The following is a 20,642-nucleotide window of genomic DNA, read 5'->3' on the forward strand; positions in this document are numbered from 1 at the left end:
GTGGAAATGGGACAATTAGTTTAATAACCAGTGTTAGGGATATACACCTTAGCAGAACGTGCAACGGTAGTCAGGCAGGCAGGCAGATATGTGAGATAAACTTTGTTGTAGCTTACACTCAGTAAATCAGATACACTGTGCCAGTTAAATAGTTTTTATTCCAGTAATAGTTATAGCATAGTCAAACAGTCCATATATCATACACTTAGTTCAGTCCATCCGGGGATTATCCATTAGCAAAGTCCAGTGTCGAAAAAGAGGTCAGTAAACTCACAAATAATCAGTCCAGTAATATATCTCTTTTTGCAGTAGAGATATGAAGAAAATCAAACCTCTTTTCTTCGTTCAGCAATAGCAGGGAAAACACGCAGTTATCACCATCAATCCATCATTGTCAGCAATCCAGTAAAAGCCAGCAAACAGTGAGCTCTCTTGCTCCCTCTTATGGTGATTTTACAACCGCACCCAAAATACATGGTCTGCATTTAAAGTGACACACACAATCATAGTCTATATATATTATTTTACCCAAACTAAGTTAGGTAACCATGTTATCCCTAACATATACAACTGAATTTGAATATATAGGTTTATTTAGGTCTTGATGAAATCAAAACTCTTATTTGCCAATGAATATGCTTATAGTCAAGTTGCATGGATCATAAATCAACAGGTGTTGTTCATGCTGGAATTATGGATTATGTTGCCCTGCACAGAGCCTGGAAATGAGCAGTCAATTCCAGCACATCCTTCTTTCCAAAATGAAAATGTCACATTTAGATTGCATTTTAAGAGATGCATATAATGCAACACACAATGAAAATGAAAAACGATCTCAATTCTCAATAAATTTCCACTGTGAGATGTGTATGTACTTTAGTTTAGACAAAAAGTAGCAAGTTGTGATGGACTGTTTGTTCCTGCTTTGTAGAAGCTACCATATGATTCAGTTAAGGAGGGGCTTGCAGCAATCTTTTTGAGAGTGAATATTTAATATATAAAAATATATTCCCTTTAATTTAATATCTGGTTTCTCTTCTCATTGCTGTCACACTGTGATTTCTGATGAATCCAGATACTTTGCTTTTGTTTTTAAATGTAATTGAAAATTAGCTATGATTAATCATATACAGCAGGGGTCCCCAACCGCCGGTCCGCGGACCGGTACCGGTCCGCGGAACAAGTCTTACCGGGCCGCTGGTTGCTGGGCGCCGCCATCTTTTTTTGATAAAAAAGTGCTTCCGGTGAGCTTTTCCAGGTAGAAGCTCACCGGAAGCACTTTTTCATCAAAAAGATGGCGGCGCATGCTTCCAGTGAGCTTTTCCAGGTTCTACCCGAAAAAGCTCACCGGGCGCTGCGCCGCCATCTTTTTTGATGAAAAAGTGCTTCCGGTGAGGTCACCGGAAGCACTTTTTCGTCAAAAAAAGATGGCGGCGCCCAGTTGATGCCGGTACCGGGCCGCGGCGCCCAGCTGATGCCGGTACTGGGCCGCGGCATAAAATAGGTTGGGGATCACTGATATACAGTATTTGCCTTTCCTTTTCTGCCGCATTAATGCATTTTGGTTAAAAATAACACGGAGGCTATTTTGAAGATGGCACACTGCCCTGGAGCTGTGATTGTATACTTTTGTTCGGAAAGATGCTGAAATCTATGCATTGGAACAGAGCTATATTTTCTTAGGCAGAGGCAGCCCAAGGCATTTTCATGCTTGAGGCAAAGACAGAAATAATATTTTCCTTTGCGCATATAGAAACCAGTCAATGTGTCACCTCCTTTAACACTTTTGATGAAATGACCTTCTCCAAGACAGCAGAATAAAGCAAATTAACCTCAAATAATAGGCCACACAGGTCTTCATAAACATCTCTCCCTGCCCCAATTGTGTGGCAGTGTTCATTTAGCATGTTGTAGCCAAACCCTTAGGTTACCAAATACAAAGATTTGTTTCAACAGTTGAGCCATCATTCAGCAAAAAATAAACTGCAAGAGCCAAGAGAAACAAATAAAATGCCCTACATTCAGGTAGCATTCAGATTCTTTCTTCATGTTTAAACAACAATTACAGCACATTTTTACATTTTTTTCCCATACTCAAAATCAGGGCTATCAAACTCCTGGCGCACGGGCCGGATGTGTCACGTGCTGGCCACGCCCACGCCCGGTTTAGCGAAGAGGAGGATACATCACATGACGACATGAAGACATGAGTTTGACATTCCTGCACTAAATAAATAAATACAGTGTATTAAAACTAAAGATAAAAGAATCAGGCTGCAAATGTCAGGTTTACATGAATTCATTCAGAAACATCTATTCCATCCAAATATTACTGTCTAGGACTAGGTCAACTTTTTAAATGCCTTAAAAAAATCACTATTTTTAAAAATATAAATACGTGCATATTGATACGTTATTTACTATTCTTTATAATAATTTTAGTAAGGATTATGTTAATCAGGTAAAGCAGATACAAAAACCTAATACAAAATACATTAAAGAATATTTTTTTAAAAAAGTGCAGAATCCCCCCCAAAAAAAGGAAAGAGAAAAGAAAAAGAAAACTATATGAAAAAACTTCTCTCTTCATCTCCAGCAAGTATATTCAACATTAACAACTTCTGACTATATCTTAAAAATATTACCAAATACATCTTCATTCCATCTCAATAGATTTTCTAAAAACACTTTATCTTTGTCTCTTCTCTTAAAATCCATTTGCAATTTCAATAGCCTCTCTTGTAATTCTTTGATAGTCCAATTTAAATGAGTAATCAACATCTTTTTTTATCTTATTTGTGTATCACTTTTGTTTTTTAATAGTCCATTTGTAAATCCATCCCTTTCTTGTAGATTATAGTTTTCAATTCCTCTTTCCTTTTCAATTTTATTCAAAGAAATTTAATGTTCTTTAACACTTTTTATTTGAAATATAATGTTAAGTAGCTCACACAGTTCTTCAGTCAACACATCTAAATTTCCTTTAACATAACCTGTAGTGCTTTCTAATGATTAACCTTCAAAGCCTTCTTATCAACAATTTATAAATCGAGAAATTCCTACAAGAGAAGACATTTTAGTTAGCTTCCAAGTCTTTCTTTAGATCAATTTTATGCATTTTTTTTGGCATTTAAATACATTCCAAAAACAACACTATAGTCATCCTTCTGTGCTATTACAGAAAATAAAATCTTACAGAGCTGGAAACACACATATTGTCCTCTTTTAAAATGGGTTAAAGAGGGACTAACCCAGCAAATACAAAGCTTGCAGTTCTGAAAGATTTTCACTGTAAAAAGAAAATTATACTCCCAAGGTGTTTAAAAAGATGAGGCTTGGTTGAACTTTGATTCCTTAAAAAAGGCTATATTGATGGCTCAAAGCAGGATAAAACCCACAATTCCCAGCTGATCATGAGCAGCTACAAAAATATCCATTTCTCTGTTGACTCACAAAAAAACTTCCAGCTGTGTAGAATCCATGAGTTTGCTCTCAAGACTTCCCTTTAATCCAAGGAGAATTATTGGCAGTCTGGATCCTGCATCCAAATGCATTTTCTGCTGTGGTGTCCCCAGCAAAGTACGGGGTATCTATTCACCTGCCTTACCTTTCTCCACATATTGTTATTTACTAATATAAGTAATTTTTGAGGTGAGACTTGTGTGGTAAAATTTAAAGAAAGGCATCTAATCTAAGAATTGAATGAATTCACATTAAAATGCAGTCGATTTTCTCACCATTTCTAATTAACACTACAGATTTCATGTGGTCCATTCTTGAGGTTTTTTTTTTTTTTACTTTATTCTTTCTTCCCTCTCACTGATATATCTGTATTAAGATATGGACAACAAGTACATATATAATTAGTATAAAATTACAGTGTTTATATAGGATAATCTTTTACTGAATTCCTATTACCATAACATAATCCTAAACCAAGCAGTTTCATTCATTCATTTATCATATCTTCATACTACCCATCTCACTTAGGTGACTCTAAAACATATCAGAATATACTAGTGTGCAAAGCATACGGAAGCTAAGGTTGAGCTTAGTAAAATTAGTGAGCTTTTTTTTCTAGTCTTAATGAAACTCACAAACATCAGGAAAAAAATCACTGTTTCTTTTTCCAATATATGAAGAATTGTAGCTAAAAATGTCCCAATTATATGAAGAGAAATCTCATTTCTTCCAGTCTCTTCACATGTTCTTTATAGATGCATATGTATTCAAGGTTTCAACTGAATGAACATGTAGATTGCTGTAAAGATCTACAAAATTCACTTAACAAATTTCTCATTTAGCAACAGAAATTTTGGGCTCAGTCGTGATCATACGTCGAGGACTACCTGTTTACAGATTGAACCAGGAAGGACAGCATGATATATGTAGTAATCTCTCATATCTACTTGAACTGCATGAGTTGTGCACGAGGAAAAATGCTTTCAATATTAGATGAGTCAATGGATGTGGAGAGAACCAAAGTACCTTTTTCCACCTTTGTTCATAACTGTGTTTCTCAACCTTTGTTTTTAAGATCCTGGTGCTCCGATGAAGCTGCCTTGTATGCCAGTCAAGCTATCACCTCCACTACCTCCAAAGAAAGTCATGATTTGCATGCCTTTAGGGGGACCCGATCTCTCCCTCTCATCCTATTCCACGCAGAAGAACTCCCAGCAACCATTGACTTCGCATCATCACACAGTCCTCCCATCACAATTAGCAGCACACCAGCATCAGTACAGCAGCCACAGCTCACATATGCCTTCTGGATCCAACACGTTACCCATGCACCCTTCAGGATGTCGCATGATCGAGGAGTTGAATAAAACACTGTCCATGACCATGCAGCGGCTAGAAAGGTAATTTGAGCATCCCAACTCTGTGCCTGGTACAGCGGTCGCCAACCGGTGGGCCGCGGCCCACTGGTGGGCTGTGGGAAAATTTTGGTGGGCCGCAGAGAAATCTCAACCCCAGAACAACCCCACAAAGCAATTAATTCAGGCTGCGCAGAAACACAAAGCTGCGCTGCCCACATGGCCTGCAGGAACCCTCCCTGCCCACTTGCTCCTTACCCAGTAAACTTGCCTACTAAATTGCTATTTTTCCTTTTTCCGACCATCATCTGTTCCGCTGCTCTGGGAGATTTAGATTAGCTAGGAAGCAGGAAATGGTTGGATTTCTTGCTTTCTAGCTAGTCTTTAGATCTTCGGCTCAGCACAGCCGAATCTCCCTTAGGACTGAAGGTTTGCTTGCAAGCAAATTCAGTGCAGACTCACGGCAAGCAAATTTGAGAGGCTGAGCTAGCCTATGGCAGATAGATAGATCACTGAATGATTCTGTGAGCAACTCAATCTGCCTGCCTGCTTTGCCTGATTTTGGGTAAAAGTTGCTCTTTTTTAAAATAAAAAATTCAATATTTACATGCATGGTGTGTTGTGAGTTAATTTTGTGTGTTTGCTTGCTAGCAAATTTTATGAGTTTGCTTGCAAATTTTATGTGACAGACTGAGCTAGCCAATGGCAGATAGATAGATCTCTGAATGAATCTGTGATTCTGTGAGCAACTCAATGTGTCTGCCTGCTTTGCCTGATTCTGGGTAAAAGTTGCTCTTTTTTATTAAAAAAATTCAATATTTATATAAATATTTATAATATTTACATACAAGCCATGCCCAGCCAGTCACATAACCACCAAGCCACACCCACAAATTAGGCCATGCCCACAGAACCGGTTAGTGGTCCCTGGGATTTAAAATTATGAGTTTGTTGGTCCCTGAGCTCCAAAAGGTTGGTGACCCCTGGCCTAGTGAGTGAGAAGAAAAACTATGTAAAAAACACATCTTGACTAATAAACACCACTCTAATGTGAGCAGACTGGTTTCCAGAGTATGGTTTGTTACCCTAGAAAACCAGGTGCTGAACTTGATAGATTTCTGATTAAATTCAACGAGGCTCTTCTTATGAGCCCAAATTGTTTACTCACAGAAGGGCTGGATTTTTTTTCAAAATTCACAGTTTTGGCCATGTCTTCTTTCTGGTGATTTAACCTTCATTGCAGATGTCTATGGAGGTTCTCAGTCATACATGTCATGGTTGTTCCAAAGGTGCTTTTTCAAGAGGCAACTAGACTTTCTGATTTTTATTTGAAGATGTTTCACTTCTCATCCAAGAAGCTTCTTCAGAGCTGAAGAAGCAAAATGTCTTCAAAGAAAAACCAGAAAGTCCAGTTGCTTCTTGGGAAAAAAAAGAAGAAGAAAGCACCTTTGGGACTTTAGTGCAGATAATTCTCCACACTGGGAACAAAGAGCCATGGTGGCACAGTGGTTAGAATGAAGTATTGCAGGGTAATTCTGCCAAATGCCAGCAGTTCGATTCTCGCTGGCTCAAGGTTGACTTAACCTTCCATCCTTCCAAGATGGGTAAAATGAGGACCCAGATTGTTGTGGGCAATATGTTGACTCTGTAAAACACTTAGAGAGGGCTGTAAAGCTATATATAAGTCTAAGGGCTATTGCTATCCATAAGGAGCACTCAGCAATACAGAAGTACATTTTAATACAGAAATGTATTTAATTTATACATCAAAATTTTGAGATTATACTCTGCTACATTGCTTATTCTTGGTGATGATAATACAGTTATCCCCTTGGATATTTCTTGGTAAATATTCATTTTGAGGGCTTGTGTTTGTTACATCAAAATAAAAACTTTGAACATTGTAGACTATGTACAAATTAGACAGATTTTCATTATCTTTGAGATAATAGTGTTTTTTTAGAGGTTAGAGTAATTTGGAGAACAATTTCTCTAACAACTCTTTGAAAATTGTTTGATATTAATACTGTGCCTTTACAAGCACTGTTATGAATTGGAAACATTTCTGCATCACATATTTCTGCTTCCCATTTCATTTGTTGGTTTCATGTTTTTGAAAAATGCATGGCTATCTATTGAGATGAAGAAAATGACTACAATTACCCTTACTGCCTTCATTTTCTATACTATTTATCTGTTTGTGGGTGGAATACCATAATAATAATTATGTTAGTTATTCATATTAGGCTAGATCACGCAATTTGTAATGTAAGGTGTTCATTTTTAAAAAAGCAAATAATTATTAGATGGATGGTTGCGCCATGCAGTGTGTTTATGGCAAAAAGTCATTTCAAATTCCTGACTTGTCATGCAAAGACAATAGTTGCTGCCAGGTGCTTTATTAATCATCCTTATATAATTATATAATTCCTATATAATGGTATAACTAATCATCCCTGATATATCAGTTGTATCCCTATTACATATCAGTTATATGTCATCCCTATAATATATCAGTTATATAGTAATATAACCAATCATCCCTATATAATTATATAATCCTTATATAATGAATCTGATGTGATTATTTCCTATTGCCAACTGCAGTCTTCGTACGGTAGGTGCTCTGAATGTAGGACTAGACCAAATGTTCCCAACTTCTTTGTGCAGTTGTGGTTTTCAGCCCATGTTATATTCTCAGAAGGAATTTAAAAAGCAGATACATTTTGAACAACGTTTCACCCTCATTTCCATATCTATTATATTCATCTCAATAATTTATTTGCAGCAGTCTTCCCGGGCGGGGGGGGGGGAGGAGATTATGCTGGTAAAATTACCTGCAGAAATCTTACAGACTGTGCATTGTCTGGAAGCACAGATTAGGAACTACCGTGGCAGAAAAATGAATGATTGGTATTTGGGGGGTGGGGGTTCCCCCTTATGAGATGGCATTCTTTAGCAACACTTAATGTTGCAGTGGAGACCGAGCACTCTAAAATGAAAGGCCTGTGGGGCTGGTAGGGCAGTCTTTCCCAAGTGTATGAATCTTGGGAAACATCAGGTTTGCAGGTATGGGTTTAATGGGGCTCATTTAAAACATGATGCCAGGGTTCTAACTAACCCGGTTCTCCTTAACAATCATAAATTGTTAGGAGATTGGGATTGTATTTCATAACACTTGTGGATTCTCGGCTTACAAGGAGACATTAATTAGACAAGATTCAGTCAGATGGCAACTCTTTGAAAGGACGGAAGCAGAGTACAGTAATTAATGGTCCCCATGAAGGAAATATGTCAAAGAACATGGAGCACTGTCTCGTGCTTTCTGAGTTCCAGGAGTCAAAGGGAAACCTACTTAGCCTTGCAATTGTGCACAATGTAATGAGAAAATTTAATACACTCGCCCTCCCTCTTCCCCATACATCAAAAAATGCTATTTGAATTTTTTGATCTACATCAAAAAATGCTATTTGAATTTCAAGAGAAACTGGAGGCTCTTCACAAGTTTCATCCTGCCAACTATTTACATAACAAAAAAAGTGTCCTTGTATTCGTAGGGCAATTTACTTTACCCCTAATCTGATCCTAACCCTACAACTGTAAATGAAAAGAACAAGAGTGCAGGTTGAAAGATAATTCTGTCATTCAGATTCAAATATTACGTATCTAGTTGTTTGCTCAAAGATAATTACTTCAAAAACGTGTGCTGTGTTGTAGAATAGTTCTTCCTATGTATGCATAATTTCAGTAATCCTTACAACAACCCTGTTGCAGGATGTATTTTTTTTATCTTGCTTTGCTGATAAGAGACTGCCAGTCAATCTCTAGATACCAAGAAGTAATTCCCACTGAATTTGATAGGGCTTTACAGGAATTGCACTCTTGCATGAATAAAAATAATTTAGCTAAAACCGTCATGGTAGCAAAAGGGAGCGATGATGGCCTCATTAAGAGCTCAATCTTTTATTTGACCATTAAATCAATACTGATCTTGGTGGTAGCAGGTAGACAAACCTGGTTGATGGCCAATAGAGAAACAGATCAGATTTGGAACTGTTTGGATGAGAGACCATAAGGCACTGTTTGTCACCTTTGGCAATTTTAAGCTTTCTGGATTCAACTCCCAGAATTCCCTAGCCAGTATTAAATATCAAGCTAAAGATAGAAATCCTCTTTATATTACGGAGTAATTCAGTGCTATCTGAGGTACCCTTACCTTTGCAGGACTAAACAATTCCAGGAGAGCATTTGAAGTCTCCATTGGTGAACTTGCTCTGTAATTGGAAGATGTCATTTTCAAGCCCCGGAATGGGACAACTCTATTGGCCAACTTGCCATGGCCAACTCACCACTGCTGTTTCATCACAGCCAACTCACCATGGCCAACTTGCTGCAGGCCAACTTGCTGTAGGACAACTCACAGTGGGACAATTCAATAATTCTATTTAATTATTTAAAATAATTTCAAAAATTAGTTTGTCATTCGCATTTCATTTTGTCCCTCCTTTTGCATCCTTTCTTTAATGATCCTGCCCCGCCATTTCTTAGATATTTGTGTAACTTTTGTCCCATGGTGAGTCGTCCCATGATGAATTGGCCATGATAGGTTGACCATGACGAGTTGGCTGTGGCGGGTTAGTCACAGTGAGTTGCCTGAGACCTTTCAGGCCCTTGACTCCATATCATTCCATTCTTCTCCTTAGCTTGTGTTTTATGGAAGAATGGAACCAGCTTGTAGACATAGCATCCTATACAATCCTTTCAGTTTTAAGATTTAACCTTTCAGATAAAGTTTCTATTTGGTTTAGGTTAATTTGGCAGGGATTCTATTTTGCCTTATATTTATTTAGCACAAAACAGTGCTATTTGTTCGAGGTTAGGTTAAATCCAACCTACTCCTTTAATGTTGCTTTGTTAATAATTCATAAATTGGGAATTCAGACAGATGCTGAATGATTGGGGAGAGATACAAAAGTAGCACATGTCTATTTCTCATAATCCCAAAGCAGGGAATCAAAATAATAGGCCAATTATTCAGTTGCTATCTCTGTCAGAATGATATCTGTTAACTTCATCCTTGGGAGATTAAGCAGTGATGATGTGGGGTTTTTTTTGTCTGAAAAAGAAGTTGCCCTTTTCATAATGCATGCGGGCAAAGCATCTGCAAAACTGAACATGCCTTGATGTGTTTTAAATTTGTTTTGTTTTGTTTGGGCAAACATGTTTATCTCTGAGGAGATTAATGTAGATTTTTAAAAGAGATATGCTTATTTGAAGAGGTCAGTTGTGCCATGGATGTTGATAACATTGCCATTTATAGTCTTGCTGATCTAAAAGGAAAAATTAATCTGCAAAGAGTTTGTAAAGTTGGCGGCAACAGACATTTATTAGATTTCTTGAAACCATACGTGTCCTCATCAGTGTCAACCATATAAATAAATGTGTGTGTGTGTGTGAGAGAGAGAGAGAGAGGGGGGGGAGGGAGGGAGGGAGGGAGGGAGGGAGGGGGGGGGGGAGAGAGAGAGAGAGAGAGAGAGAGAGAGAGAGAGAGAGAGAGAGAGAGAGAGAGAGAGAGAATAAAACAATGACACAAGCCCTGCTGAAGGCAATGAAGAGATGAAGTCTAAACATCACTTTATATATGATTTCACTGCATACCTACAGGTAGTTCTTGACATGACCATTGAGATCAAGCGAGACAGTTGTTAAGTGAATAACTAAATCAAGGATAGAAAACTTTTTAAAAGGAGAAGTAGAAGTGAGATAGAGACAGATATGGAAAACAGAGGAAAAATAGGGTCAGACTTCCCAAGTATTTAAGTTACATTTTTGAACATCATTATGATTCAGTTTTTAAGCAATGAATTAAACCTTGACCATAAAAGGCTAATTCAAAGACAAATAGAAGCCAACTTTTACCTATTGCGCAAATGTTTTTCATAGGAGCCCATCATCACCTTTTTTACGAGTGGCCAAGTTCAATATATCCATAGTGTCACAGTTCCAAACCAAGCCAGCAAAAGAAGAGGCCACACTGTGAGCAGAACGGGTCTCTTTACTGGAGTCACAGCTTGGCACTTGGTGAACAATACAAGTAAAAGGGTTTCTAGCCAGCATTACTGGCTTCTGCTAGCCAGCTGGCTATACGGGCTCAGCATGCTCCGCCCTCCTGTTCATGGTGGCTCCTGGCTGGCTCCAACAAGTACTATATTTGCCCGGCTCCAGCAAGCGCTGTTTGGGCCTGGATGGCTTCTGAACCAACCACAGCTGGCTTGCCCTCCTGGCTCCTCTCCCAGCGTGAGTCCCATCACCCGACACCCATCTGTGGCCCCGTGCATCCCCCCTGCACATGTGTGGCAACTCCGAAACGGGGCGTTGTGACCACTTTGAACAGTGCGCTGTCTCGGATGTTGACACAAAGTTTTCTCTTAGAGTTTGTCTCTGTTTTAGCCTGAAAGATGCTGACATTGCATTTCATTCTGAAGATGTAGTATTTCTCTTCTGTATTAAAAAAAACAATTACAATTACAGAAAAAAACAATTACTACCAACCTGCCTTCAATCGAGGACCTGTATCCTGCACGAGTTAAAAAGAGGCCTGTGAAAATATTTACAGACCCCTCACATCCCGGACATAAACTGTTTCAATTCCTTCCCTCAAAATGACAGACACTATAGAGCACTGCACACCAGAACAACTAGACACAAGAACAGTTTTTTCCTGAAAGCCATCACTCTGCTAAACAAATAATTCCCTCAACCCTGTTCAACTATTACAAAGTCTGCGCTACTATTACTGTTAATCTTGTCATCACTCCTTATCACCCATCCCCTCCCACTTGCGACTGTATGACTGCAACTTTGTTGCTTGTATACTTATGATTTATATTGACTGTTTCCTAGTATGATTGATTGCTTTTTGTACCCTATGACTATCATTAAGAGTCGTACCTTATGATTCTCAACTCTTGATGAATGTATTTCTTTTTTGTATACTGAGAGTATTTACACCAAGACAAATTCTTTGTGTGTCCAATCACACTTGGCTAATAAAGTATTCTATTCTATTCTATTCTATTCTATTCTATTCTATTCTATTCTATTCTATTCTATTCTTTCTTGATCCTAAAGCTCCAATTTACACGGCGGTGACAGCCTCTCAAAAACTGGACCCGGAGGCCTTGCAGACATGAGACAAGTGCCAACTGTTGTGATTGAATGTGATGACAATAAAGAAAACGTGCCTCACGAATCTGACTTTGGCGATTCTTCATGCCTTTATACAAGAGAAGAAGAGGACGAGGAGGAAGATGAAGATGATGATAGCTCGTTATTTTCAAGTAAGTAGAGCTCATTATTTACAAAGTCACGTTGACACGTTTGATCTTTGCTAGAGAAAGCAGTACTGGTTCTTGCCGTTGCTTTGAACGGATCATAATGAGAAAACGTAGCCTGGTTCTCAGCTGGCTAACTTTTCTGGAGTGAAGCAGTTCATTACAGGAAATAAAATAGATGAGAAAACCTTAGCTTAAGAATATGAGAATTCTGGGAATTAACAGATCCAGATAAAAAAGTAAAAGTGATAGATCAGGAAATGTATAACTCCTGCTTGATCTCTCCTAGAGATCCTCAACACAGTCTCTTTGAGTCCTTTCATAACTTCTGAAGTTATTGTTGCAATTGGATTGAAGGAAAATATATCCATATATAAAGGGGCCAATGGTTCACAAGATCACCAAACCTTGCGAGTTTTTTCCCATGTTATCAAAGAAAACTTGAAGAATAATCTTAAAATGATCTTATGAGATTTCAAGTGACAGTGGAGTAAAGTGGGATCGGACAAAATCTGAAAAGGATTGATGACACATATCTGCTTAAATCTTTGCGGATATTCATATGTGGATCTGAAAAGCTTTGAAAAGGCATTCAATGTCTTGCTTCCACCAGGCCAAATCTTAGCAGCCACAAGGCTCAAATGTTGCTTGAAAAGACAAATTACTTAGTTTTTCTAGTTCTGTGACATGGAATCCTAGGGCTCTTCTTGTTCTCCTGATAAGATTGTTCCCTTTACTGACCCACTGATCACATTCCAAAACATTGGGGATATTGCTTTTCAGCCTGAGATTTCAGTCAAAGAAACTGGGTTTGCACTGCAATGGAAGTGGAGGATTCAATCCAACCTTTTCTATCTCCATTGTCATGTTGCCTCCTTATTTCCCTAGCTGCAAATACAGGAGGCAGCAACAAAAACGTGACATTCTTATTCCATTGCCACCAAAAAAAAATTTTTTTTAAAAAAAATCTGACGTTGAACAATATCCAATGAAGCAGCAATTGCTTAACTTTCATTGGGAATATGAGAATATGGCCCACAATACGTCCCACTGCAGAAGCAAGGAAAAATATCTGGTGTTGGACTTAATAATGTGATCAGATTGGCAGGATGTAACATTAAATAAAGGAGAAACCAGGTGTTCCCCCCCTTTTCTTTGTGTCTGTTGGTTGAGGACTACCAATTTTTATTTATTTTGTTCTTTATTTATTACATTTCTATACTGCCTGTGTTACCAAAATGAATCCAGACAGTTTACAACAACACAATAAAACAATGTAAACACACATATACGGAGAGATGAAAAACAGAGTTAAGATCAAAATTAAAATGTACAAGGTAAAAGTGGACTTCAGTTAAGAATTCAAAAGGCTAAAAGGTTGTTGTATTATTACAGCATTCTTTCAAGGGAATATCAGTTCCTTGAACTTAGGATCCTGAGACAGAGAGGAGAGCGTTAACCCCATTTTCCTTTCGTGCAATCCTTCATCCCAACTATGGTTGTTTTCCTTACAGTGGCCTATCAGATCCGCTGCTCTTTTCTACCCTGGGGATGGCAAGAGTAAAAAGTCTTGGGCTTGAGCAAGAGTCGTCTTGCTAGCTGAGATTGGAACCTCGAAACCACTTTCCATGTGCACATTTGTCTCATGTGCAAAACAATCCACTTTGCATTCGTGGAGGGTTGAACTAAGATTATACTCAGCACTGAAAACACTCGCCTTCATAAGGGAGCATGCTAAGTGAGAGGAGATGCTTTTGAAATGGTCTCTCTTGTTCAACATTCAAAGTTTCCGCAAGGGTAGAGGTCTTAAAAACAGGTTTTATTTTATTTATTTTTAAAAAATGGAAAAGTAAGCTTCTGTGCCAGCAGTTAAACTGAATGTGATTCTTTCTATCCAAGGTTCCCTGGCAATGAAAGTTTGCAGGAAAGATTCTTTAGCTATCAAGCTGAGCAACAGGCCATCCAAGCGTGAGCTGGAGGAGAAGAACATCCTCCCCATGCAGACGGATGAGGAGCGGCTGGAGCTCAGGCAGCAGATTGGCACCAAACTGACAAGGTAGGAAGAATTGTCTTTCTTCTCAGCACCAACAACCTTCAAATAAAGCTAGTCCCTGACTTACAACAGTTCATTTAGTGACCGTTCAAAGTTACAACAGCACTGAAACCAGTGACTTACAGTATGACCATTTTTCACAGTTGCAATTATCAAAATTCAGATGATTGGCAACTGGCTCATATTTATGACAATTGCAGTGTCCCTGGGTCATGTGATCACCCTTTGCAACCTTCTGACAAGCAAAGTCAATGGGAAAACCAGATTCACTTAACAACCGTGTGACTAACTTAACCCCTGCAGTGATTCACTTAACAACTGTAGCAGGAAAGCTCACAAAATGGGGCAAAACTCATTTAACAAATGTCTCACTTAGCAATGGAAATGCTGAGCTCCATTATAGTCATAAGTTGAGGACTACTTATATAAGTACAAGCAACCCTGTACTTCCAGACTGCACCAATCACAGAACTGAACTTTCCACCTTTCCAGAGGCCAGGAAGCAAAAAGTAAAGGTTCTCCCAACTGAACCTGAAGATTGGGTTAGAAACAAGGGATTTGTTAGGTCAGTTTGCTAAACTGAGTATAGTAATAGGACAAGACTATAATGCATGCATGATTGGTTCAGATTCCTCCAATCGGCAAGGCAGAAATGATTTTGCATTGGGATATTGCTGTATCTCTGTACTAGAAAAAGTACAGAGAAGAGCAACCAGGATGATTAGGGGACTGGAGACTTAAACATATGAAGAACAGTTACAGGAACTGGGCATGGCTGGTCTAGTAAAGAGAAGGACCAGGGGACACATGATAGCAGTCTTCCAATATTTGAGGGGCTGCCACAGGGAGGAAGGGGTCAAGCTATTTTCTAAAGCACCCAAAGGCCAGACAAGGGATAATGGATGGAAACTGAACAAGGAAAGATTTAACCTGGAAATAAGGAGAAACTTTCTGACAGTGAGAACAATCAACCAATGGAACAGTTGCCCTCGGAAGTTGTGGGAGCATCATCACTTGAGACTTTCAAGGAGAGATTGGACTGCCATTTGTCAGAAATGGTGTAGGGTCTCCTGCTTGGGCACGGGGTTGATGATCTAGATGACCTACAAGGTCCCTTCCAACTCTGGTTATCTATTATCTGTTATTTGCTTCTATTTCCATAGATGACAGGAGTTAAATATGATCAAAAAAGGACTCTCTAGTTTGATAGGCATGAGATACTATCTGAGTAATTGGCTGGGGTGAATAGATAGACAAACCACCACCACCACTAGAGAGGGAGGCTGACCTCTGGTTGTTGTTGTTTGGAGATAAGTATCAAAAATGTTTTGTTTTTAGGTCAGCTTCAGTGCTGGCTCTCCTGCTCCTCAAAGAGAGATAAAGCATCAGGCAGACAAACTGTAGTCTCCTGTATAATGATTCAGTTCTATTTGTCTTCCAGGGATGATGAGAAGCCCTCTAGCAGAATCAAGGAAGTTAAAGAGTCATCTTTAGTAATCAGTTTTGGCCAGGATTTAAGGCAGCTAAATCTCGTTTGGGTCTCGAAGGGGGACAGCCAGTCTTCCAAATTTAGAAGGAAATTTGAAGCGCATTCAGAGACTCAAAGCATCTCTCTCAGAAATTTAATTTGTGTGGCTTTCAGAAGACTTGGATCTTCATACTGCAGATCTGTGAGTCACAGAGGAGGAGATTTCTCACCTTGACTTCGAGGATGTTTTAGCAGCAGGCACAAAATTGTCTCCCGCCACTGCTGCCAAATGCAGAATTACATTGCCTATATTACAGCCCTCCCCCCCCGAAGTAGCCTTTAGTTGTTTGCTCCACATTGCAGGAGATTGACACACACACCCCAACATTAAAAGCCTTAATCTGCTTTACAGGTAGTCCTCGACTGGTCATTTAGTGACTATTTGTATCCCCTCAAAAGATATTTATGATCTGATATCTGACAAATCCCCTCCCCCGCACTCACAACACTGCATTTATGGACATTTCCAGCGTCCCCTCATCACATAACTGAGATTCATGACATTTTTGGCAAAAATGGATATTTACCTCTGAATTTAGGCAAAAATGCTCCATAGCAAACGATGCAGTGGTGGGCTGCTGACGGTTTGGACTGGCTCGCCCATACCGGTAGTTATGACTACTGGCTGGGCCCACCCATCCGCCCAGGCACTATCCTGTCCTATATACCTCACATTTTTATTTGCTTGCCCCGCCCTGACAACCCAGCTGCTTTCCGTGCATCACCCAATCTACTTACTCTGGCTGTCGCACGCAGAAAATCCCTGTGGTTTTGCAGCCACACACAAGCAAAGGGGGCGTGCGCGCATGTGCTCACATTTTCAGTTCTGCACTAGGTGAACTGGTTGTTAAAGTATATGCAACCCACCTCTGAAACCACGAGTTCATTAAATGACAACCGCATTCATTCAAATTTTATGGGGTATTTTTTTAATGACGTTAGTGATTCATTCAACAACTACCACAAAATAGTTATAAAACAGTTGATCATTTGATGATTCATTTTTATGACTATCACAACTTACTACCATAATGGGCAAGCTCCACCAGAGTCATAAGTCAAAGACTGCTTGTATATGGGTATTTATCTAGTTCAGAGGTGTCAAACACAAGGCCCAAGGGCTGGATCCGGCCTGCAGGCTGCTTAGTTCTGGCCCATGGGGCCGCCCTAGAAACAGCAAAGGATCAGCCCGCAGTGCCTCTGCCAACAAAAATGGAGCTCGGGAGGGACGCACATGGTGGCCCTTTTCACTGGCCGAGGGCTGCAGGAAGCCGTCACAGACAAAAATAGAGCCCGGGGGGTACACGGGGGCCCCCAAGCTCCATTTTCACTGCAGAATACTAGCAAAACCAACTACTAGCAAAAGTGGATCTCCCCCAGCCCCCCTGGGCCACCACAGCTACCCCCCGATACATGTGACATCGAGATGGCCATTCCCACCTGGACGCATCCACCTGCCCCCCGAGGTCAAACACAACCCCGATGCGGCCCTCAATGAAATTGAGTTGGACACCTTTGATTTAGTCACAACTGTCAAGCGTTTTAGAGAAGCTGTTACTTCAGTTTGGGCTTCCCTAGTAATAAATTAGGAAGGTGCCCAGAGAAAACTTTTTTTATTTTAGCCTCACATTTTGGAATGATAAGTCCATTAGTATTAAAGCCGGCACAAATAAAGTTCATAATAAGGAAATGTGTATATTTTTCATTTTCCCTGATACATATATTTTGCGAGCAGTTTTTCACTAATGGATTTTTATACGTTATTAATATGAGTATATTGAAACAAAAATCAATCCTGTGTGAATGTAAAGGTTAATTGAGCTTCAGTTCCTTTACCGAATCAAAAATGTATTAAAATGAGGAGTGATCAAATTTCTCTCACGTCCCTCATGGGTAAAATCCAGTCAAAGAAAACACTAATTCACCCTGTTTAATTATTTCATTTAATTCTTAGGATTGTGTCAAGTAAAGCCTGCAAAGAGCTTTTGTCATTCTCTTTGAGAGTTAACCTTTAAAACTGAGAAGGAAACAGCTCCTGTTGTAGTTCCAGTTTCACTTTCTGCCTTTCTCTTGTCATGTCACTTCCTTATTTTGCCTTTGGCTGTGGGATTTAAAACAACAACAACAATGTGCTCAGACATTTAAAGCATACATACCAATCCTGCTACAAGATCCTCAGTTGATGGGAACAAGATGCCCTCCAGTTATCATCCGTTGGGATTGTAGTAATTGAAATTCCACTATCCAAAGTTGGATGGTTGTTGTTTTTTGATATCTACCTCCACCTTCTTTTGCAATCTCATTCGGCAAAGTTTACACTTCTTACGTCCAGAGCAGCGGTCGCCAACCGGTGGGCCGTGAGAAAATTTTGGTGGGCCGCAGAGAAATCTTACCCCCAGAGCACTCCCCCCAAAAGCAATTAATCCAGGCTGCGCAGAAACACAAGGCTGCGCCACCCACATGGCCCACAGGAACCCTCCACACCCACTCTCTCCTTACCCGGTAAACTTGCCTGCTAAATTGCTATTTTTCCTTTTTCCGACCATCATCTGTTCTGCTGTGCCAGGAGATTTATATTAGCTAAGAAGCAGGAAATGGTTGGATTTCTTGCTTTCTAGCTAGTCTTTAGATCTTCGGCTCAGGACAGCCGAACCTCCCTTAGGACTGAAGTTTTGCTTGCAAGCAAATTCAGTGCAGGCTCACAGCAAGCAAATTTGAGAGACTGAGCAAGCCGATGGCAGATAGATAGATCACTGAATGATTCTGTGAATAACTCAATCTGCCTGCTTTGCCTGATTTTGGGTAAAAGTTGCTCTTTTTTAAAATAAAAAATTCAATATTTACATGCATGGTGTATTGTGAGTTAATTTTGTGAGTTTGCTTGCTAGCAAATTTTATGAGTTTGCTTGCAAACAAATTTTATGTGACAGACTGAGCTAGCCAAAGGCAGATAGATAGATCTCTGAATGAATCTGTGATTCTGTGAGCAACTCAATCTGCCTGCTTTGCCTGATTTTGAATAAAAGTTGCTCTTTTTTTAGAAAAAATGCAATATTTATATAAATATTTATAATCTTTACATACAAGCCATGCCCATCCAGTCGCATGACCACCAAGCCACACCCACAAATTAGGCCACGCCCACAGAACCGGTTAGTGGTCCCTCGGATCTAAAATTATGAGTTTGGGGGTCCCTAAAGTTGGCGACGCCTGGTCCAGAGAATCTCGAACTCTTCTTTAATATATTGCAATCATTCATTCCAAGTTTTTTCATAGAGAATTAGAGTTGGCATACTAAGCTAACTGAGCTAGGTAAAGATATCAGAAGATAAATACTCACTAGTGTTCTTAACAGAGTCAAGAAAAACTTAAAAATTATGGCCTTCTGAGAAGGTTGAAATGAGAAGTGTCATTGCAATTTTAATAATTTTGCACTAGAAATGCAACATTCTAAAGAAAGTCCCTGAAGCCTTAAAACAGTTGGTTGATTAAATTAACTGCATTCATTCCAGAGGAACAATGACATTTTGAACATACAACTCCTTGAACAATAATCATACCCATTTCCTTTCCACTAGGACTCTCCATTTTCATAAGAAAACTGATCTAGATGTTTTTGAAGAATGTTTTCTATTGCTTTAAGCCCAGAAGAAAGCATTAGTAGAGAGGGTTTTTTTAAAAAAAGGCTAAAGGAGTCCCTGCAGGTTTAAGTCTGCTAGTCGTTGCCATCTATAGGAGGTGGTTCTCATCTCCGTTTCAAGGCCATTGAACCAACACTGTCCGAATACATTTCCGCAGCCATGGGGCCAGCATGATGTCATGGAGTTCACCTTCCCACCAAAGTTATACCTATTTATCTACTCACATTTGCATGTTTTCAAACTGATAGGTTGGCAGGAGCTGGGGTGAAGACAGGAGCAGGGGTGGGATGCTACCAGTTCTGCCCAGTTCTATAGAACTGGTAGCTCTGAAGAGTAGCAGACACCAAACCAGTTCTGTGTCTGCTGCTGTTTGGCCCACCTGCCCGCCCGGGCTCTTACCTGCCCTTTATTTCCTGCTTTTTCAACCTCAGCTGCTTTGCGTGGCACAGCTGAGGTTGAAAAAGCAGGAAAAAAGAGGCTTTTCAAATGCTGCACGCCCATGCGCAGTGCTTTTCAGCTGTCTGGGAGGCACAGCTAATGTGTTTTTTACACGCGCACGCAAAACATAGTCACCGAACCGGTTGTAACACCGGTTGAATCCCACCCCTGGACAGGAGCTCTTCTCAAACCCAGGCTGCCAGGTTTCCAGCCAACAAGCTCAGAATCTTAACCACTGACCCACCCAGTAGAGTGGATAAAAATTAGATCAGTAAAAAAAACAAGGAATTGTTATCACAAACAGGAAGACTATTGGATGACATAATAACATTGCAATCTGACCAATTGCCAAGCCTGGGATCAATTTATTCTGATTATTAAAATGAATGAGGCCTGAATTTAAAACACAGTAGTTATCTAATAGTTGTAAATGTGGGCCTTATTGGAATATTGTAGAGTACTGAGTTCTAGTTTAAGAAAAAAGAAAAAGATGTATAAAAGAACACTGCAGTAGTGTTCACATTATATAGTTGAAGGAAGAATTTGTATCTGTGTCTGCACAATTGGTGAATCGTGTTAGTTTTAGCCTTGGCTTTTATTATTATTGTTGTTTTATTTTTGTGTTTTAATTTATTTACTTACCTGTGATGCAAACCCAGCCTCTTTAGTTAATGTATTGTTCAGTATACAGTATTATTTGACTTAAGACCACAGTTGAAACCAGAATTTCCATTGCTAAGCTGTTAGGTGTGTCACACCTGCTTTTATGAACTTTTTGCCATGGTTGTTAAGCAAATCGCTGTTGTTAAGGAAATCATGCAGTTGTTAAGC

At 39.5% G+C, this 20,642-nt stretch overlaps 1 protein-coding gene across 5 annotated transcripts in view; it reads left to right on the forward strand.

Moving 5' to 3' along the window:
* The window catches only part of PHACTR1 (phosphatase and actin regulator 1), a 283,399-nt gene that overhangs the window by 248,554 nt on the left and 14,203 nt on the right, over positions 1-20,642 (forward strand). For all 5 annotated transcript variants that reach the window (XM_087961308.1, XM_087961309.1, XM_087961307.1 and 2 more), the window contains 3 exons: positions 4,538-4,862; positions 11,949-12,157; positions 14,051-14,207. In XM_087961308.1, the coding sequence (XP_087817434.1) occupies positions 4,538-4,862; positions 11,949-12,157; positions 14,051-14,207 (691 nt within the window). The remainder of the gene's footprint in view (positions 1-4,537; positions 4,863-11,948; positions 12,158-14,050; positions 14,208-20,642) is intronic.

This window comes from Notechis scutatus, chromosome 3, assembly GCF_049901735.1.
Source record: "Notechis scutatus isolate UNSWTSFEM ecotype Mainland chromosome 3, rNotScu1.2, whole genome shotgun sequence".
Taxonomy (NCBI): Eukaryota; Metazoa; Chordata; class Lepidosauria; order Squamata; family Elapidae; genus Notechis; species Notechis scutatus.